Genomic DNA, 22,778 nt, shown 5'->3' with positions numbered 1-22,778 from the left:
CATAGCATAGTAAAAATAAATTTAGAAAATATATGTAGATGATAATAAGTAAGGAAAAGTAATACAATAAAAGCTTGTTTCCCAATTTTAAAGAAATTCACTTCTTATCTCTGGAAAAACTGTATTATGCTAGCAATAATGTACTTCCTCTGTTCTGCTACTTGCAGATATTATTTCTGAATAAAGACAATTGTTCAGCTTTTTTGCATAATGGATTCTTGTTATTACCAACCTGCAGGGTCCTCAGATAATGGATAAGATATTTTTGCATATTCAGATGTTAATCTTGGAAGTTTTCCAAATGTTTCAAGGAACAGTTCATAGCTACTCTAAATGAGATAGATTTTATTATTCATTTATACATACAGTATAAAATAGGAAAATAAAATGGTACTATATAGTCTATCATATAGTTATTTGCATTATTTAGACCAGTAACATAGAGATATTTTGTTATCTCTCTATAAAGTGGGACCCAAAATGGAAAACAAATCTTAGGCAGTTTCATTAACTTGAAAAAAGGATCTTGGTAAAAGGCAGGCAAGGTTGTCGTCAGCTTAATATTTTTCAGCTAGAATAGTAATGACCTTAACAGTTATGGGTAAATTTGTTTTATTGATAATTTAAATACGTTTTAAATACAAATAGTACATTCAATATACAACAGTGCAAAAAAAATAGTTACAATAAATGAGAAATAGCCAAAAATGAAATAAAATGCTAGTGTAGAAAAACAACAGGGGACATAGGGGAGAATGAGGTAACAATGGGGGGTCTGGAAGCCATGGAGTAAGTGGAAATTACAATGTTAAGAGTGTATTCTGTTAACAAGTGAGGGAGAGGAGAAGTACATCAACCAAACTCCCTAAAAATTAATCAGCCCTCACATATCTCAGATTAAATTCAGAACCTCAGATGTCAAAAGATCTTTCCATGATCCATGACCACTGACTGATGATCGTTAGAGACTGGCCATCGCAAATCTGACTAGTCAAACACATCATTCTGGCATTCAACAATTTTTTATTGTGAATCTGAGAACACAGTGAGAAACACTTCCAATTGTCCATTACTATAAATCAAGGAAAGTTGAAAATCTTGCTGAAAGTAACAATAAAAATTTAAAGTCAGATTATTAACATTCTGAAAAATCTGCTTCCAACATGTTAAGCAGTGCTTTAGAAAGTCTATAGTCATCATCATGTCCTGCTTAGGGTCTCATAATCTAATGTCCCTACCATAGTCATATGTTACCAACACAGTCTAAGGCTAATTTTAGGGAAGCCAATTATCCCAACTGGATGTTTTTGGGATGTAGGACAAAACACACTCCATATAGATAGTTTCCTAGCCCAAATTCAGACCTGGGACCCTAGTCCTGAAAAGACATAATGCTATCCACTGGACAACCTTGACCTGTTTAGGCTTTGTGGAACATTATGATAGCATATATACCATGTATACTGTAATACCAATATTACCATATATACCACCTCAATATTACCATATAGACCTCTGTCTAGCCTAGGACATAACTTGCTAGTTCTATGTTAGACTTAGGTACAACAATTTGCTCACTAAATTGATATTTATGTGCAGTAAAACATTTGCCGCACAGCCTATCTTTTCTTCTCTACTTACCTTACATATTGTACAAACAAAGGCAAGGCAAATAGAAACAATTCATTTACATCTATTTTGTGACTTTGGGGATAGAACAAACAAACACGCTCTGTCTTACTTAAAAAATACTCAGAGGTGGTTGAAAACCTACATCAAATCCTCATAAAAAAGCTTTCAAACTGTTTTAAATAGGTTTCTCCTTTTTTGCCAATTTATGTAATCCTCTTTTGAAGATAAAAATTAGTACTAAAAGATAAAAACTATATTTCCAAGAGGATGCAACTTTTCTCGGTAAATATGTAGTGAAATGTTCCCTATATATGGTGGTGGTCAGGAAGTTCAAATGGATCTGATCTGGTTCAAGGCTTCTAACATCAATACGAATGCATCCCTAGAGTAATTGATATTTGGGATAATTTATCTTATATTTACCAATAGCTTTATTTGCTCTAAAAAGTTCAGTCTAAGCAGTTATGTGTTGTAGGAAAATAAAAAGAAATCTCCTTTTTAAATGTGTTTGTTTTCAAATAATTACCTAAAATGATGGTCGTGCTTTGCTGCGTAGAGGCTTTCAATTAGGAATTCACTTATCTAAAATTGGAATCCTTTTTCCTGGGACCGAGAACAGTTATATCAGAATTAATGGAAGGGAACTTTTTTGTTGGCCATGTTTAACATAAAGGAGAATCTAAGAATAAAATCTGAAAAGTTTTACTATGTTAAAATAATTTTAAAAATGTAGTTTAAATTTTTTGGTTATTCAGCTTTTATTAAAATAATTCCTTTTGACAGTCTTGGTTCAGCATCCTAGACCTGGAAAAATCTTGCAATCAGTAAAGTCTAGGCACTTCAAAAGCCTTTCCCAGACGTTTTACCCTGAACCTTTGAAACTATTTTTCGGTTTCATGGAACCCATACTAAAATGTATTGGGGGTCAGTGAGAAAATAAGCCTCTTGAATTGATAGTCATTGAAAAGAATGCTCCCTTCTACAGTAGTGGCTAAAATGAACCTTTATAGACAGGTAAAAACATCATTAGAGCCCTGTAGATGGCTCTACCAACTGGTGTTGGCCTCAGGTATTTTCATTTAAATTTAGGTTGGTTACTACAATATCCACATTTCATTGGCTATAAGTTATAAGTAAGCTGTAAAAACCAAGTATATTGGAGCACAGTACATTGCAGAATGTGGAATTCTATATAAATCTAAGTAATAGTTTACAAAGTAAAACATTTTCAATTTGTCATGATGCTGCCTTGTTGATACCAGTTACACGATGTGATATATCTTGCTTCAGGGACAAATGTAATATACTTTCAAGTGCTAGCATGCAGAAGATAGATGTATAAAACCGTCTTTTCTGTTTTCAATGCATGTAGACAGGTGACAGACAGAGAAAGGATGACTTCTGCTCTTCCACATTTACTCATTATGAGGTGCCCCCCAGCTTCTACAGATCCACCATGATTTTGAAACCACAACTTGGATTAGGTGCCATGTCTAGACTCCCATCAGCAAAGAGCAGAATACTGATTGCAAGTCAACGGTCTGCAAGTGGCTCTATACCTCATCAAGAATTGGTGACTGCAGCTGCAACCAGCAACATCCAAGAGGCAACAGGTATTGTCCCTATTACCAATAAAAAAAACGTAGTATGTGTTAATGATATAGTCACATATACCAAGATCAGCAGCAACCACTATTTTAAAAAATTTACATATCAATACTTCATTAGAATTATTCAAAATGTACAGCTTTTTGTGTGAATGCCCTACTATGAAGATGTATGCTTGGCTCAAGATTTGTTTGACTTGCTTAAATTAAATTTGCAAAAATTAGAACCCCTTTCACTGTTTATTGCTGATTGTGTCCTTGATACATAGATTTACCCCTGTTTAAACACTGGTGGTATGTGTTTTGGTGACAGTTTTAAAAATAATAACCTTCTTTAAATATATAGAGATGTTTCACTTCTTATCTCTGGATTCGTACATGAAGGAAAATCTCCCCAATAAGACAAAGAGAGAAAACAAAAATAACCTGCATGGATTATAGTCCTTCACTACTAAATCATACTACTTTACATACGCTAGAATAAAGGAGTGAAACAGTGGACTACAAATGTAACACTATGTTTTCTCATGGAATCAAAGGGTTAATTTAAAGTAAGGAAATCTGATCTCTCTACACAAATTTTTTATTTATTTTTTCTTTACAAAATCTGATATATCTATCAAAACGTGCCTAAACTCAACAGTTTTACTAACGTTGAGTTTAGTAGAAGGGTAGGCTACCTCTTGTAAGTAAGGTAAAAATGTTGGTGTTTTTTTTTGTTTCTTTTCACCCTGTGTAGGACCACCCCTTTAAGCCTCCCAGGATCCTAGGAGGCTCTTGCTGTTCTTTCTGCACATGGCAGAGGTTCATTCTCTTACTCCAAGGGGAAAGAGATGCCAATCTCACACATACACAGTGAGATCTGCTTTCTTTTTTACCCCTTCACAGAGGCTACGTCACCCAATCTCGCACCTGCACAGTGCAAGATTGGGTGAGGAAGAAGGAAGACGGAAGTAAAGATCGAAGATGGCGGCACCCGTAAGAGGAAGCGCTGGGACAAAGAGGATTCTAGGAACATAGGAAGGACCAGCCCTCTCGAGGGACCTGCCGGATTTAAGGTAAGTGTAATTTTTGGGTTTTTAGCTTAGTTCCACTTACCTTCAATCCCGCAGGGCAGTCCGATCTGTCCGGGGGTGTCCTGCATCTGGTCATCCCAGCATCCATCCCAGTGCCGGCACTCCGGACACCGCCATCTTCATCTCTTCTTCATGCTTTATTTGCGCGAAAAGGCTCCTTCTGTGCATGCCCGAGATGCTTGGGCATGTGCAGAAGGAGTACCCAAGAACCCACCTGGATACGTGACGTAGGTATCCCGGCAGGCTTTGCGCGCCCATTCATTCTCAATCACCTAGGCCTAGGGTGTTGCACTTTAAAAAAAAACTGAACTTTTACCGTGCATTGTATGGAACATATTTTGCTCTATGCACCCATAGTTTTTTTGTTTTTTCTTATCACTTTGAACAAAAAGCTTAAAACTGGAAACAGTATTATCTCAAAATCAGTTCTTCCTTGAGTGTTCCCATTACAACAATAATATTTTCTCAACTGTTCTAAACTAAGAATATTTATAGATAGATAACTTGTAAGGAAAAAAATCTACGGAATCTTTATAAAATACCCTAATGAAAACAAGGAAAAGTCAAGCAAGTGAAAGTATAAAAAATCATCAGAATTGTTATCAAGTTAACTTTCAATAATAGCTTAAAATGCATGAGTACATATAATGTCCCCTTTAATTTTGGTATGATACAGAGTGTATCATATTCTTAGTCACCTTTCTGTTGGGCCATTGCAGCTCTCAAATTTACACAGCACATCACTAATTAGCTGTTAGCAGGCAGCAGTAAAGCGTTACAGACTTGGCATGGATGGGGTTTAGCGTCTATGTACAAATCCTAATGACAATTTGTGTTCTAAAATGGTTAACATTTATAGGATGGAATATTGAACAGAAGGGTGAAAAATAAAGCTGAATATTTTTGCCTGCAGATTCTTAACATCTTTACACATTTTGCTTTATGTTTTCATACATTGGAAAGGTTGGGTTTAGTAATGGCAGGTTGACTTTAGTGGGTCTCTCATGTTTATAGTAAATTGGTTTTCTTCCCAGCTAAAAACATCTAAAACACTAAGCTGCAGCCCAGTGGAGTAGATCTACCCAATAGCTGGTTTCATTCTATGGAGAAGGTAAGGTAAGGAGAAGACGTCTCTCTGTGGCTGTTTAGTGAAACAACATGGCTAATCATTAAATGGCACAGTGAGAAACCTTTACTGATGCTAGATTTTCGCCTGAGAAATCATCTTAAGCAATGAAAAACTAACACCTGTATGAGCCTTATGATGCTCATAATACAATAAACAATTGACACTTTGGCCCTCCTTTACATGAGATACATTTATGAGATGCATACAGAAAGTACAACCGTTTTTGATTATTACTTTTTTCATTCAAACATTGCTGTAGTGAATTAGACCATTAATCATTTTTGTCAGTAATCTAGTGATCTGAAAACCCCGGCTTGTGAGGCAGGAAAGGAATGCTTAAAACAGCTTGCTTCTTGCTGTCTCTCACATACAAAAATCATTATTTAAAAATAACTTAAAAAGTGTCAGCACTAATATTTATTTTTTACAACCATAAATCTGATTCAAATCACCTTGAATGTTTGAATACTGTTTGTATACTAAGAAATCTACTCTGCTGCTTTTTGTTTTAGCTATCAATGAAAAAGAAAAAATAATTTGAGGGGCAGGTTATTCATGTGGCATCCGGGGCAAATTTTTAATTACACTCACCTGTCCTCACTCCATCATGAATGCCACAATCTTTGCCCAGACTTCTTCCAGGTTCTGGATCTTGATTGGCCAAACCAGAATGATGTTACTCGCACACATGCACATTGGCGTTCATTCTTTTCCATCAGCTAGGGATGTGCAGGCATGCTCAGTTTACTTTCTATTGTAGATTTACTTTATTTGGATGCTGAAAGTAAAACAGCTGAATAAACATCCTGAAAGGTAGTGATTGCACCAGCATCAATAATTTCCACAGCAGGCTCGACTGAATGCTCTTAGAGAAAATAATGTTAGTTGTTGAATTATTTGCAATCACTGCTGTAGGTTTTCCTGAGATGGATATGGATATATCTTCATGTTCCCCCCACTTTTGTAGCCATAAACATGCATGTTCGGTTTCTCCAAGCATGAATAGTTATGGAAGGTTGAAACATCCTCTGACAGTTAAATCCTCCATAGCTAACTGAATTCTAAGTAGCTGTAGCTGTAGCAGCTGTACACTGCAAAAAAATGTCAGTAGGCAGTTTATTTACTGAATTGCTGCATACTGTAAATTAGAATTACCCAGAAAGTGAAAGTGTAAAATTTGTATCCTGTAAATGACACAGAGAGCAATGTAGCTTTCCAGACAGATTTTATGCAGTTTTGTTTTCAGTCTTTAAGCAATGTTTATGCTTGAACTAAAAAGTCTAATTGAATTTATGTTATTACTGTTCAATGACATCTATCTTTCTCGCACTGTGCTGCATGTCCAGTTCTTTCTTGTTGTATAATATTTATTTTCAGAGCCATTAAGTGTCAGGCTATATTATACCTTCTGTGAATTTTACCACATAATGGCCCTGCAAACCTCACGGAAACATGTAATTTCATGTCATATGAGATCTAATTGGCCCTTCAAGTTTTTCATGTTATTGGTTGAAAAGACATCAGTGTTAATGGCAGATGAGAGCTCGGTGACCCATACTGCTGGTAGAATGCCTGAAGCCATTGTAATGCTCACAGCCTCAAACCATACCTCATGTACACTGAGAACTTCATCAAGCTGCTAATTAACTCAGCTGTGTTCAAAACATATAAAAGTCATTAAATTTGTCCTCTTTTTAATTATTAAGCCTTTATATGAGAACTGAAGAAATAGAAAGTACAGCCATTGCTGATAATAAAACCTTACATGGAGCAGAAAAAACAAAATCCAGATTGGTAGCTTTGTGACAGTTGTCTTCATCCAGGATTTGTCATTATGAGACAAGGGGCAGCGAGGACCGGCAAAGTGAAATAACACATAGAAACCAATCTGAAAATATATTTCAAATAGTTGATTCCAGCTATCTGAAATTAAGTTGCTTGGGGTTACTGTTTCATTTTTTTTTCTTAAAACGACAATCTCCTAGTTGTATAACACCTCTTATTTGCATTTACCAGCATGCACAAAGGGCAGGGCATTTTGTTATTTTTTTCTGTTATTATGCTCAGTTTAGATCTGCCATTTTCACCCATTACACCATAAAACTCTAGGGTTCCTCCAAAACCTAGGGGTTTTCTAAACTGTGACTCATTAACCTCCAGTAAGATGATGCCTACAAAGTACCAGGGCCAACAACATTTGGCAGGGCCAGCTGCATGAAACAGATAATCTTTTTACCTGTCTGTAAAGGTGGAATGCTGACTTCTAATGTTAGGGGTTCATTCTTCCACTATCAACCAATACAAATATCATTGTCCCATTGATTATTTATAGGAGTTCCCTTACACGTGTCACAAATGTTTTAATGCAAAACCTGAAAATGTATAACCAGGGTGATCCAGCAAACCTGTAATGAACCTGGTCCTGAATCACACAGGTTCTCTCAATGATAGTCTATCTTCTCCAGTCTTGGGTGATTTAATAAATTAGGCCTTTATTCTTATAATATCACAAAGGTAGCCATAACATAAAAAAAATGTTTCTGAAGATGTAGCAGACAATTATAGTTGTAGGCTCATGCAAACAAAAACTGCCCAAGTAGCTCTAGTATACCGTAATCTCAATCACTTTTGGATAGAGTTTGGTCCCAAAGTGGATGGAAAGTTCATGGCAACTTATCTACTTAGTTCATTTCCCCTTTACAATAAAAAAATGCATGCTGTAGTATACATAAAAAACAAAACTAACAAAGGTAAGGGTTCCTCTAACCAGCCCTCCTAATCTTTTTGATAATACGTATGGAAATCACAGTCCAATGGACCCAAACTCCAGTAGACTATAATATAAAAATAAAAGTGTGTTTGCAAAAGTTCACTCAATTACTATATCTTCTTTTCCAGTGTATATAACACATTAACCAACAATATGAAAGGAAACATCGGGCTGCTTATTGCACTAATATAAGACATTGTACACACGCAGGTGCAACAAATGATTCCTTGCTGTTCTTGTATTGACTCAATATTCATCACCAGTGTATATAAATTCCTAAATGTCTAAAAAATGCCTTAAAGTGTTCACTAAATTGTGACATGGAAAAGTGTTTAAAACATTTAGAACAAATAAAAAAAAAACAAAAAATATATGAATGATTAAAACACATACACACATCTTTTATTATATTTTGGTTATTTTAGCTACCATATCTATTGTCTATTTGATAGACTTCGGAGGTATACTTCAAAGTGAAATGTAACTTTCTGAATTCTCAAACCTCAAAGCTGCATAAAGAGAAATCCCATTACTTCAAGATACACTTCATGCTTATATGGCAATTACTTTGTTCTTTAAATGTCCCACATGGGCTTTGAGGGGATATAAGTGCTTTATAGTGCTGCAAATTATTTTATTTATTCAGTACCCATTTATGAACTAGGATGAGACATTTCAGGCACAAATGTAAAAAGGATCAGTTAGATGGTTACTACTAGTTTGTTAACCCATGCAAATTGTGACCTAAATTTGAAAATATAGCCAATAATGGCAAAGCAAAATATATAACATCGATTCTAAATTAGTTCTACTGGAAAAAGAGTAGTAGGTAGTGTAGGCATAAAACTTTGTTAAAAAGGCCCCACTGGTTCAATGTGCATTAAACAAGCTTTTTATTGTGTTTATGCTGTTTAAGTAATTTACTCTTTTTTGTTTTCATAATTATAAATGTGCCAAAAGCTAAAATAAACTAAAAAAAAAATTGTCTTTATAATAATTTATTTTCCTCTGCAGCCATTCTCATTATTAGAGCTTTTAAATAGATATTTTGTAAATGCTTTGTATTTACAGTACATTCTTTGTTTTTCAAATAAATATTTTATAGAAAAACACAGGGTACCTTGAGCGCTATGGGTTACCTAAAAACACGGCACAGCAGAAGCTGCTTTCAAGCAGGATTCACACATTTTTTCAGGTGAATCTAATTACAAAAATCTATATATATAGACCCCAATGTGTTGTGGTAATGCGCCCTTGGTAATGCCACAAGTTACTCTGTATTAAGCAGTGCTGCATTGTGCCAGCCAAATAATTTTAACCTCCCTAGAAAAAAAGTTGCTAAAAGTGGTGACCCAGAGTCACACTCGGGGTATGTAAACCTATGGGAAGGTTAGTAAATAGAGCGCTTACCTGATCCGCTGGCGTCCCGCGCCATCCAACGCAACAATCTCTGTCTCCTTTTTTCTTCCTTCTTCCTGCTTCTTATGTTCCCAGGGACGTCGGTGCGGGTGTACGTTGCCAGTGGGGCGGGAAATTCAAAATCCATTTGTATTGCATTCAATACAAAAAAAACTGTATTGAATGTAATACATTGGATTTTTATGTTTAAAAGCAGTACATTATTTTCAAGAACATTTATTTTACAGTATATATATTAGTATGAGTATATTGGGTATTTTTTTTTAAATATAGATTTTTTAATTTATTCAATTTAATGTTTTTTACATGATTTTGTGTTTCAAACTTTATTATACTCATACTATTATATTATACTGTAAAATAGATTTTCATGAAAAACAATGTACCGCTTTTAGACATATAAAACCGGAAAGAAATGAACCGCTAGGGAGGTTAAAAAGACAAGCAGCTTCAACCTCTAATGACTGCTGTATGAAAGTCACACTAACCACTTAGTTTAGGACCATCTACAAGTGTACTGAAGAAAGATAGGGCTAGAGTTTAGCTTTAATGTTTTTATGTTTTATGTATACTTTACTTACTTCAGGGAGGAGGAAACCACATACTGAATATATTACTTTTATTAGCTGTAAATCTATTCTGTGTGTGCCTCTCTGAAACTAGCTTCAACTTACTCCTGGAGTCCAGTCTTCCACTACCTTAGGGGTAAACTCTGCCACCTGCCATTACTCTGAATAATAAGAGTGCCCTTATTGGCTACTAAAGCCTTCTCAAATGGCAATAACAGTCAGTGGGACAAAGCAAGAGAAGTAAGTCCTGGACTAGCAGGCACACTGAGCAGGGACTTGTGGCAATAGGACTTGGTCTTGAGTTAGTAGGCAAATACAGCTTAGATTTAGATGCATCCCGCTTACATTAGAGAGACACCTGTGAGATACACCGTACCTGTGACCTGCAACTGACCTGCTTTCTGACCTGCATTTGACCTCTATCTAAGCAGTACCAATTTATTTTTGCATTCTCACTGACGTGGGAGGAGAAGCAGCTCTGGCATTACTGAAAATCTGTTAATTTACCTTACACAGGTAATTGCAGTCATCTCGTGGTGCCTGTCCTTAGGCAGGACATAGAACATAACTTAATAATTCACAATTAGGTGCTTTGCATTTATGTGAGTATTTAATCCAAGAAATAAAGTTTATTTGCATTGAATAATGTATTGAAAGATTATATTTTATTGCCGGAAAGGTCTTTGTCGGTAAGCCTGGCTCAAGCAGGTTGGCAAAAGCAGAGAGTCATGCATATGAGAAACAGAAGGTTGGCAGCGTTCTCACAGTCAAAGCTCCCACTGACAAATAAAATATAGAAAGCATGAAAGTGACATTTACACACTAGATGGATTAAGGTCTGTACTCAGTATGCAGACCCACAGAAAGGAATATTTAAATCCGACTCATATAATTCAAACAGCTGCCTTCTATTAAATCGAAGCTTGGTCTCTAAGTATTCTGCCAAATCAAGAGGGAAAGCTCTTGTTTCTTCACAGTACACTGAAACTAAAATAGACAGGTTCATTCTCAGAGAGGAGATTAAGATACCGCTTGACTTTCAACCAGTAAATGTATAATAAATACATTTTAGTACCATTATTTTATTCATTTTCAAGACACTGTATAAATAAATAAATGCAGAACTGGTAAGAAAAATACCAGTTCTGGGAGCACATTGTGAACAACATGAAAGAAAGGTGAGGTTGAATCTTTATTGTTCAGTCAGGTTTGTTGGGATCTATTTATTTATAAAATAAAATTTATTTTATTTATTAAAGATGTTTCATCTGTTCACTTAGAAAAGTGAATTATCATTCTGGAAGAGAAATTTCATTTAGCATAGTGCATGAAGTAAAGCTTCTTTGATTTCCGCTGTCTGTAGTTTCCTGTGTGTGATTGGTATCCGTTGCAGAGTAATTTTTATCTGGAGCACTAAGGGCTCTATTTATAAAGTAGGTAATCTGACATACCTTCAAACATTTCCTAGTGGAGAATAAATTACCGCCATTGAAACACATGAACCTGTAAGATTTTCCATCAGGGATTGTCAGATTCCTTGCTTTATAAATAGAACCCTAAGTGAAAATTCCCTTGCAGCCATTGCAAATTTCTACTTTCCCAAAAAAGTTTTAATATTGAGGGGCTGTTTTTTGCCACAAAAACTGGTTTAACATAGTTGAAAGCAACTTCAGTAACTCTCAAGAGACTTAGTTGGACAGCCTTGTAGGGTAATAATCCATATTCACCATATACAATATACAACCCATAAGTCATACAGATGCAGCGAATGGTTTTATTTAAGGTGTTATCAATTGCCTATCTATTGCCAGTAGGAAGTATTCTATGTAAGACATAGTGGTGCACTTGATTTTTGGCAAAATTTGTACAAAAAAAAGTATTCCATTATTATTGACAATTACTGTTCTTTTACAGAATCATTTTAGTGGCATATTGAGTTCATTTAGAGTCGTGAGGGTTTTTAGGATGGTTTTATTTGTTTATTTATTTTTGTAGTTTTAATAAATGTAATGTATTTTGTTGTATGTTTAGCTTACATTAATAATTGATATTTATAATAACCTCATAAGGTATTTCCTACCAGGGCTCTTTAGCAGACTAGGCAAGTAATCAGAGCTGTTAGACCCCTTTTTTAAGGGTATTGCATCTATAGCTAAATGCTGAAATGTATGAGATTGGGAGCTCGTTTGTCTACATTGGAGAAAAGCCCCTGATGATGCAGTGGCCCACCGCTGACATCTGTAGAAGGAGCAGCCAGGAGCCACCTAGGATATGTAATGTAAGTATCCCAGGAGGCTGAGGGTTTCCCCTTCAGTCTTTACTGCCTTTATTAGGCATGCATATGTCATCAGAAGTTCTCTGCTTCATTAAAAGTGCTTTTATTTATGCAATTCAGGAAGATCATGGCAGGTGGTCAGATCATTTGCAGGTGGTAGTGCTCAGGAAGGGAGCCCTATGTTCTTATATAAGCTGTGTGCTGGTTCCTATGAGAAGTAATCTCTTGTGCTAGGGACAAAAAGCCTGAAGAGGAAAAGGTTAAATAATGATTTTTCTTTAGTCAGGAGATTTGTCAGGCTCAGTTTGACTTGTTGCAGCTTCCAGTTTACAATGTGAGAAGCTTAGAGTGTGCAGTTAAATCACAGTAAGCCATTTCAATACTGGAGAGAGAACCTGAACTACCAGATTCAGGTTTAGGTTTGCATAGCAATGTATAAATCTAGAGATATTCAATGCTCTTTATGTTCCCTTCTCACCAATTCCTTTGGGTAGAATGATCATGCTTGAAATGTTTTGTGCCTGTAGGCAAAGACTGCTCATATCCTGGATTTTTCAAGTGGCGTATCCTCATCACATTTGTGATTTTACTACTCTCTTCACATATTCTGAACTTTCAATTCTGTTTTTCCCTGTGTGAGCAATTATATGTGCGCTGCCCAACAATCAAGTGGTACAAAAGGAAATGCAAGTTGAAAAGTATTTGGATGTTTCCTTTTGTTACCATTAAAAGTTTTTTTCTTTTTTGAATAAATAAATCATTTTAATATATTGCACATTTGGCATAATTTGTAAACTGAAAACTACACAGATGAAAAGAATAATGTGACTTACCGTTTTTTGGATAGTGCAAGACACAGTTAGAACCTCTCCTAGTTTATTTGCCCTTAAATTATGAAGATAGAAAGTAAGTGGAGTGATTTTTTACTTCATGTTTAGTGACAATCTTAGGCTCCTATCAGACTTTCAATGGAAAAGCATATGTTTAGCCGGTCCTAGGCACATAGAAACTGATGTTATGCACCCAGGGGCAGCAAACTGACCACAGATATTGCATTTGCCCTTGTGCATAAAGGTCAATGCAGTTGCCCTTGCAGTTGCAGTGTGACAAAAATGAACTGCTTGGCCAAAAGCAACTTGACACTTTCAGGAAACCGCACCACAGTCCACAGAAACCACATGAACAAAACAGTTATTTTCTAAATTTTCTCAAGATAAAGGGATTTACTTTGTCTTTGCTTTAATTTCCATGTGAATTGTTTTTCTGGCAATAGCTTGGTCCACAGTGTAACTGTGTAATGAAGTGGTTCCTCAAAAGACTTTGGATATGTAACAATATGGACTAATATACATAAATATTCATAAAATCATATTAGTTAATTCTTAACACCAGCAAAACCGGGAAGAATTAGAACTGCATAAACAATAGAAAGCTATTATAAATTAATTTTTTTTCCAAGCAGACTTTCTGGAGCAGCAGGGATCAATCAGCCTGGATGAGCCATAAATGTAGACATTCTCATTTTTTTATGTTTTGAAGTATATAGTATCCTAGGAATGATACATTTATATATATATTGAATATCTATACATACACACACCCACAAATTCACTGCTTAGCTAACTTGTCTCCCAGTTGACTAACTAAATTCATAAAGTGCTCTGGAAACATTTTTTTTTTGTTGCTCATATTGATACCATCATGCAGTTGCAATGGTGCAGATTGTTCCACCATGTCCTAAACATGCTCTGTTGGATTGGAATCTGGTGACTGTGCAGCCTATACAAGTACAGTGTCATAACTGCCTTGTTCAAGAGACTAGTTTGAGATAATTTAAGCTTTGTGACATGCAAAGTATTCATCAGAAGATGGGTACACTTCGGTCATAAAGGTATAGACATGGTTAGCAACAGTACTAAGGTAGGCTGTGGCATTTACACAATGCTCAGTTGGTACTAAGAGGTGCCAAGGAAAGATCCCCCGCACAGTTACACCACCAGCCTGAACCTTTGATGCAGAGCAAGATAGATCTATACTTTGATGCCAAATGTTGACTACACCATTGCAAAATTGCAGCAGAGCTCATAACCAGGCAATGTCTTTTCAGTTATCTCTTGTCCAATTTTGGTGAACACATGTGAATTGTAGCCTCAGGTACTTATACTTAGCTGACTGTATTGGCTACAGGTGAACTATTTTGCTGCCGCAGCCTATTTGGTTTTAGTTTCAATGTTTTGTGTGTTGAGAATTGTACTTCTGCATACCTCGGTTGTAATGGGTTTTCTTTGTAACAGCTTAGACCAGTCTAGCCATTTCTTTTTGACTTCTGGCATCAACAAAGCATTTTTGCCCAGAGAACTTAGGCTGCATACCCACGTGTAATAATTGTCGTTGGACTGCATGATGCATGAACGGGGGCTGTACATACAGCACTGTTCTGCTCTATGGAGTGGAGAGGGGGAGAGCGACGGAGCGGCACCCCCCTCCTCGCTCTCCCCCTTCACTTCTATTAAGATCGTTTGTCTTCCATCGTCCATTGATCCGACAGTTGTTCGGACGATAGTCGATGGGCGCTGTACACATGCCAGATTCTCGTCCGATATCGCCCCTGAGCAGATTATCGGACAGGAACCAATGTAAGTGTGTACGTAGCCTTAAGCTTACCAGATGTTTTTCTTTTTTGTACTATTCTCTGTAAGCCCTGGAAATGGTTGTGTGAAACAATCCCAGTAGATCACCATTTTCTGAAATATCTTGGTAATGTCTACATGTAGACCTGAAGATTTTAAAAACAAATAGACAATAGCTTGGTAGAAGTAATGTATTTTATTGGCTACCACTAGTAATATTTTTTCTCATTCCTCATGTTTTCCTATTTAAGCCATATTATTTTGGAAAACATAAAAGCCAGGGCATTTTTTTGTCTCCTATAGCTATTAGATTTGGGAGTTTATAAAGAACATAGCTATGTCCTTGAAGCTGTCAAAAGCATAGAATATTAACCTTGTGAACCTGTATGTTTCATATGCTAAGGATTTGAAATTCAACAAGTGACAAATACAGAATGTACAAACAGAATGTCAAAACGCTTTACAGCTGATTTCAGTTGCATTCTAGGGTCACTGGGAGTTGCTCCTCAATTCCTTTTAGTCTAAAGCAAGTCTTGATTTTCTCTGATATACTCCGCAATTTGTGATCAGTCATTTTCCTGAGGGTGAAGACTAAGAGGTTTGAGTCTTTGTGACTGTGTAGGTCTGAGCCCTGTAGAAGAAAGTGCTTTTACTTTCCTTGCATTTGTTGTGCTTGCATTCTCTGTTTTTTTCTGAATATTATGGCAATTTTGAAAAGAGCCTGGGATGTGTGACTATTTAGTGAATTCAAATGATTTTGTTTTCCCAGGACCCAGCTTTAAAAAGCCACTCCAGAGGTTTATATCAAATTATATAATTGTCTTTAAGAAACATTTTAAAGCAACTTTGTTCCTCTGCTGAGCATTTGTTTTCATTCTACTTTATAACAGTACATTTTGTCCTGGTTTTTACATATAGTGTGACAGAGAAATAGCAGTCGTAACTATGGTCAGGGTCCAGTGAAGCTCAATTTGGGTTTGGTTCACCTAAGAGACCCATCCAGGTTGGTACAGCTATTGTTCTGGGGCAGCCTTTCCCAACCATTTTACCCATAAACCCTTGGAATTATGTTTAGGTTACTGAATCCCTCCACTGTGGGCTGCAGTGTCTGGAGGGGGATTTTGTGTGGCACAAATGATGAACGAGGATTTGGCTCTGTCAAAGCTTGTGCCTTACATTGTAACTAGTTTTGGGACTTGTTTACATTGTCATATAGTATCATTTAATCTATAATCTAAATAAAGACTCATTGGGGTTTTTATAATAAAGATTGCAAAGTGAATTTCAGCTTAGTGAATGAGATACAGCTGTGCTGCTGTCAATAATTCAATTATATGCAAGTAAAAATCTTCCATTTTATTTCCCTTGTACATGAAACTGTTGTAATTTTTTTCCAAGGTAAATGTTTGTATTTATATTTATCATACATAAATGATACACTTTACTATAATATTGCTATATACTAATTCAATAATAAATTATAGTATTAAACAAAACATTTGCATTAAATAATTAAAGCCAGTGGTGTCGTGAGTACCTGTGCTGAACTGACTCAGGGCCCTCAGGGCAGCGACACATTTTGCACCTTCTTATGTCTAAAACTGATCAAAGCCCTTACTTGTATTGTATATGTATTAACGGAAATGTATTTTGCTTGGATTACCAGGAAAAGACAATAACTAAGGATGGGGTGGCTGATTAGTAAGGTGACTCTTCTCCTGGATGAAGATACACTTTCCTATCTTTTCCCAGAAGGGGCTTCTGAAGATAATAAAATTAAAAACAATGTTTTTTTTCCAAAGTAAACACAAAGGCTAAACACAAAATGCATGCCTTTATTATTTGTCCTGCCACTATTGATATGGATAGTGAATTTGTAGCCAGTGAAATTGTTTTAACAAACAACCACCACAGCCCAAAACAATTTAACCCCCTTGCTCAACCAAAAGGCTAAATACCAACATGGGAAAAACTAAAAACAAATATATTCAGTTATGTGAAAATTATAAGTGCACCCAATGACATGTTAACTGCTTTAAACAAATTTGACATAAAAACATTACATCTTTTTTTCAACAATACCTGTGCTGTAATAAAAGCACAAAGCAAATATGCCCTTTTCAATCATTTATTTGATTAAAATATGAATAAATGTATGGGTATTTTATAGAAAAAGTAATCAGAATCAAAATCTCAGAATCATTGTTTGCTTTAGCAAAAATGATGTGCAATTCCAATTTAATGTAGACATTATCAAGAAGTGTTAAAGATCACATTGCAAAATGTATAGTGGAGTTGATGTTCTTTCTAAATCTTTCTAAATTTCCCCTAAAGCAAACCTGTTGCCAGGTGTTTGTATTCATATTATAAACCTTATCTTTTGTCACTGTACTACTTTCCTTCATTTTTTGTGATTTTTATTGCCGACTGTAGAACAATGCATTATTCTTTTGTAAAAAAAGAAATTTATACAATGTGGTCCATGCATAATATAATTCTAATATATTGTTTTTATTCTAGCAGGCAGGCTGCTATATAGGTGCTAGAATCAATCCTACATTCCATTACTCTAAAGGAAACTTTATGAAACTGTGCCAAGTAAGGAGTCTACCATTGTCTAGCAATACAAGTGAATATTTACAGCTAAAATGGATAAATATAGGAACTCATTTTGTGGTGGCGTCATTGCCTTAAGGGCACACTGACAGGCAATCCATAGCAGAGAGAACTGTAAAGTCAAAAAAACTACAGGTTCCAGGAAATAAAACTTTTTTTTAACATTTTTTTAGTTGCTGTCCTATAAAGCAAATGTTTATATCTTACAGTAATTTACAATAATTATATCTGATCATTTCTCAGTGGAGGCTTCCGGATACACTTTCATTTTTTGTGTTTTGCCTCCCACCTACATTTTGTAATTCACTTAAATAAATTGTAAGAGTTCTGCCCCTTGGCAGCAACAATTAAGTGTTGTGTGTATTATGTCCTCCCACCTGCCATAAAATTAGTGCTATGTATCTTGATCACTGTCAGGATGAACTCAGCCGTTTCTATATATTGAAAAATTCCATCAGTGCTCCAAACAAATTGGATTTTATTTGTCAGTGTTTTGTCCTTTAATAAAGTAACATTCCGAGAAAACAGGTAAAAACACAGACGCATATAGTATATATATATTTTACCTGCCAATGGACTGGTAATTCATTACTGCAATCTTGTGATTTATATACATTTTCTCAATTGTCCCTGAGAAAGTGACACAAATATTTCTGAATAAACCACGCCATTTTTTTAATTTAGCATAACTTCCTATGTAATCTTTTCACCTGCAGGCTCCTTACTGTACAGTGAACTAGCATAAAGAAGGAATTTCGGATTTTTTTTTTCCCTAAAATGTTAGGGAAAATTATTGAATTGCTAATGTAACAATTCTGGATAAATGTCAGTAGGAATGATTGAAGTGAGATGGATTGGGTTGATTTTTGGTAGCAGTGGGCTTAGGTCTAAGGACTAAGGTTCTTTACTTTTCTTTCTAATTATCCTGATTCTGTCCCTGTGCCAAAAACACTCCCTTGTTAGAATAAATATGTTAGGAAATAGAAAATAAAAAAAAAATTAAATGTAAACAATTTTGAAATGCACAAAAGAAAGGCAAAAACACACACGCACAAAAAAAAAAAAAAAAAAACAATCACATACTGACAAGCTTATTGACCAGCAAAGACATTTGTATCATAATCATGGCTGTCCAAAACTGAAAATCCTTTGGCTGTTAAAACCATAAATCAACATATTTCTAGCTGTTTGCCTGGAGTTTTCTTTTAGGTGACAAATACAGACATTAAACAGAATCAGACATATCATAGCACTAGGATATGTTAATATAATGGACATATGTAACACTACACATGTGGGAAACACACATTACTGCAATATGTAGGCACTGGCAATCATGACAATACACGAGCAATAAGTATGAACAGCTAATCAACAATGTTTAGCAAATGTGGACAACACACTGGCAAAACATTTCCTGTGTCATAAACTCTATGATGCCATATGAAGAATACTACATTTAACACATTGCTTACAAATGAACAACATTTTATGCAAGTGTATTTTGCCAAAATGCAATATTATAGTGTCCATAATCACAGCTTGAAAAAATGAATTATATTAAAGAGAACCTGGTCTTTGTTCATAAAGGGCAGAACAACAGGTTAACTTTAAATTATCTAAAGTCAAGACTGAGCTTCTTTTTACAGCTGGATGGGGTTTTCAAATTAATCTGGGCAGCTCCAAACCTGTCCAATCACTTTTGCATTATATTGAATGTGGCCTGTTGACAATTATGGATATGATAGCTTTTTGCAGTTTTTCAGGAGCATGTTTAAAGGTTTTCATATCTAGCAACTCAGGTCCCACCTCCACAAACCTGATTATGTTGTGTCTGTATACACCTAATTGTGCTTTCTACTAAAACATATGGATTTCATAAACATTTTGAAAGTTTTTCATGATGTAAAAAATATGACTAATTCTACCTCAAATATAGTTTTGGAAGAGAACAGCCGGAAAGTGATTAGGAGTCCTTTCGCACCCCAGTGTAAAAAGGGTCATTTTCATACTCCCTTTTTCTTGGAGCACTGCATAATACTGGTGTGAGAACAGGAGAGGCAAACTGCATTGCGACTGCGATCGCAAATCTAAAACAGCCACTGTGCAACCAAAAATATGGCCTTGTTGCTTTAGAGAACTGTGCCGCGATCTGCAATGGCCACCGATGCATTTAGAAAAAAGGTCCCAAGGTTTCCTCTTCACTTGAATGAGATAGGTTAGAACCGAGGTTGAGCCCATGGCAGAACACTACGGCTCATTATGGGTCTGAAATGACCCCAAAGAGGTTTAGTACAGGGGGTTCTGGAGGTGGATAAGATGAACAGTACCAGGAGGAGTAAAGATAGTCAAAAAGGGCCAGTAAAGGTGGTGATGGACCCAAGTAGGAGAAAACAAGGTTAGATATATAGGTAGATAAGAGGAACAGTACGAAGGATGAGGATGCAGGAAGTGAATGAGAAGAGGCCCAACAGTTTTATCCGTTTATTTGATCTGTTTGTTATTCCATAACTTCCAGAAATAAATTGATGTATTTGTGCCACCATAGACACAGATTTTTCAAATTGGTCCAGCAGTTTCTCTTTATATCTTCATCTACCATATTCAAAATGTGCTTTGACCTTTGTGTAATAGGCTTTCAATTAATGTCTTTTCAGAGATAAGTTAGGGCTTGTGCTAGGTTATGTGATAGTACTTACACCATTTAAATGGATTCTACAGACAACTGGTAATGGAATGTTGAAGCTTTGCCTTTTTATTTAATAATGGTGTACTTGCCAGTACTTTATTCACTTAAGCTGTCACTGCAGTTATTAGAATTTAGATGACACACAAGAAATATTATGTGTTAAGAATAAATTTAACAGAAAGCACCATGTATGGTAATGAGTATTTAAAGAGTGTTCTCCCTCATGTTGCTAATTTGCTGCTATTACTTTTTTAATGATTAGACAAATTTTATCAGGAGCCTGCCTGAGATGGGTTTTCTTCTCCAGACTCTCAATCCAGCAATACTTCTGGCCTCTGTCTTGCATGGGCTGATCATTAGGCATTTAGCCAGTGCTGTTCCCTCCTTGGTGTGTTCTCCTACTAAAATTTAGGTTGCTCTCTAATTTACCTAATGTAAACCTATTGCTGTTTTTTAGCTGTTCCCTACATATGCAGTCCTCTCTGACTTTTTTGCTAATTAGGAGCTTTTAATCCCCATGCATATGTGATCGCTCTCTTTAACCCTACAGTTGAGTTGTGTACATTAGTAAGTCAGATTAACCTTCGCCCTAACTTTGCATTTGGTCCATGCGGTTATAAAACAGCATTATACTCTGGTTGTCCATGTTTCCTGTGGTGGTTTTGACACTAGGTTCTGGATATCCATGGCAATACACTCAATGAGTATGTATTTTCCGTTGACATCGGTTCTGCTTTCACAGCTAAGGAATAGCTTTCTTGTCAAACTTGACAACCAGTGCTTTTGTACCAATGTGTGCATAGCATCCTCAAAGGTGGCATATAAAGGTGAAGCAGGCCAAAGCATTAATCATCTGGTCTTAACGGTTGTGTGATTTTTGAAATACAGACTTGTAGCTGCTGTATGTTGTAGCTATCTGTGAATTAGAAAGTGTTGTCATCTATCCTAAATAAATGCCATGAGAAAAAAATATTAACCTGAATAATAAGACTTCTGCCACATGATTATGCTTCTTGGTATAAACCATTTGGCATAAACCATCACTTATTCCTTTAACTTAGCATTCAATGCTTGAGCATTATCATGACATTGTGTGGTTAGTGCGGTGACTTTTAGAAGGATGATAGTTAAATATGCGTTATGAAGGTCATCTTGTGCTGGATCAGTTGACGGTTAAGCAGTGATAGGACAACAATAAACAAAACAAAAGTAAAAAGATTTCATGAACCTGTTGACATACAAGTCTTATTAGTTACTCGAGTAGCTTGATGAGTACTGTATATAATAAGAAATAATAACACCACCTTACTGTAAAATACAAGAATATCAGAGGGCAGTTTAGAAGGCTAGGACCCAGATTACACCATATTAGTTCTATACAGGCAGCACAATTGAATAGAATAGTCTTGATGGTGCTATGAATACAACCCTACCCCACAACACTTGCACAGGTTTTTGGCAATCCATAGAAAGAAACCATTTATTCAGAATAAAGATAAGAACTTTCACGGAATCTGTTAGAATACAATTGTGAAATGTGTTAAGTGATTGCAACATAATTATGCAGCTCCCACCTGGGAATTTTTATGTAGACTTAAGATGCATTTATGTAGACTTAAGATGCATTAACTTTTTAAAGAAAGATATTGAAATGTTTCTGAAGAAGTTAAATTGACTTCTGAAACACAGTTTAAGAAGCTGATTCATAGATTTTTACTTTACCAAGAACAAATATACCTTATTGAAGAGCACCTGTTAATTTGGTTATTTTAGTGGTTTGGATAGAGTGGAAATGGATTAGAACGCCTGTGGGTTTTACTGCTTTCCAATGTCTGGTAGGAGTAATTTACCCTAATTTCTTGTCTTGCTGATGGTTTCACCAGGCAGGAAGGGGGGCAAAACTTCAACAAGAACAGACAGATATACAAATCTGACAAATCATTTATTTTTCTGTCTGTGTTGCCATTGGATGATTCACCTCACATCCAGTTTAGCATAACAAGACGGGAGTGAGCCCCTTGATGACCTTACAAACCTGATATATGTATTTTATTTTGCTAGGAAAAAAGAATAGAAATAAAAGTTCTGGCTCCAATTTTGAGTGATGCAAGCATTTAAAATCATTAGGTTTTTTTCATATAATATTATATGCTGGTTTATCAAGTCAAACATTTATCCATAAAAAAAAAACAAAGAGTTAAATCTAATTAAACTTTTCTTGCTGTGATGTGGTAATGGTGGTTCTATAAGGCCTAGATTTGTTTTTAGTAAAGTCATGGGCTCATAAACATTTTTAAATTGCATTACATGACCAAATACACATTGTGCCTTAACCTGTGCTAATGCAGCCTATTCGTTTGAACATC

General features: G+C 35.7%; 1 protein-coding gene across 1 annotated transcript in view; it reads left to right on the top strand.

Annotated features, from left to right (window-relative positions):
- The window catches only part of MTUS2 (microtubule associated scaffold protein 2), a 273,935-nt gene that overhangs the window by 101,028 nt on the left and 150,129 nt on the right, over positions 1 to 22,778 (top strand). Inside the window, exon 3 of the mRNA XM_072404531.1 lies at positions 3,005 to 3,245. Within this exon, the coding sequence (XP_072260632.1) occupies positions 3,005 to 3,245 (241 nt within the window). The remainder of the gene's footprint in view (positions 1 to 3,004; positions 3,246 to 22,778) is intronic.

Source organism: Pyxicephalus adspersus, chromosome 1, assembly GCF_032062135.1.
Source record: "Pyxicephalus adspersus chromosome 1, UCB_Pads_2.0, whole genome shotgun sequence".
Lineage (NCBI taxonomy): Eukaryota > Metazoa > Chordata > Amphibia > Anura > Pyxicephalidae > Pyxicephalus > Pyxicephalus adspersus.
The sequence above is the reverse complement of the archived record's forward strand: the minus strand, read 5'-3'. Positions and strand labels throughout refer to the sequence as shown.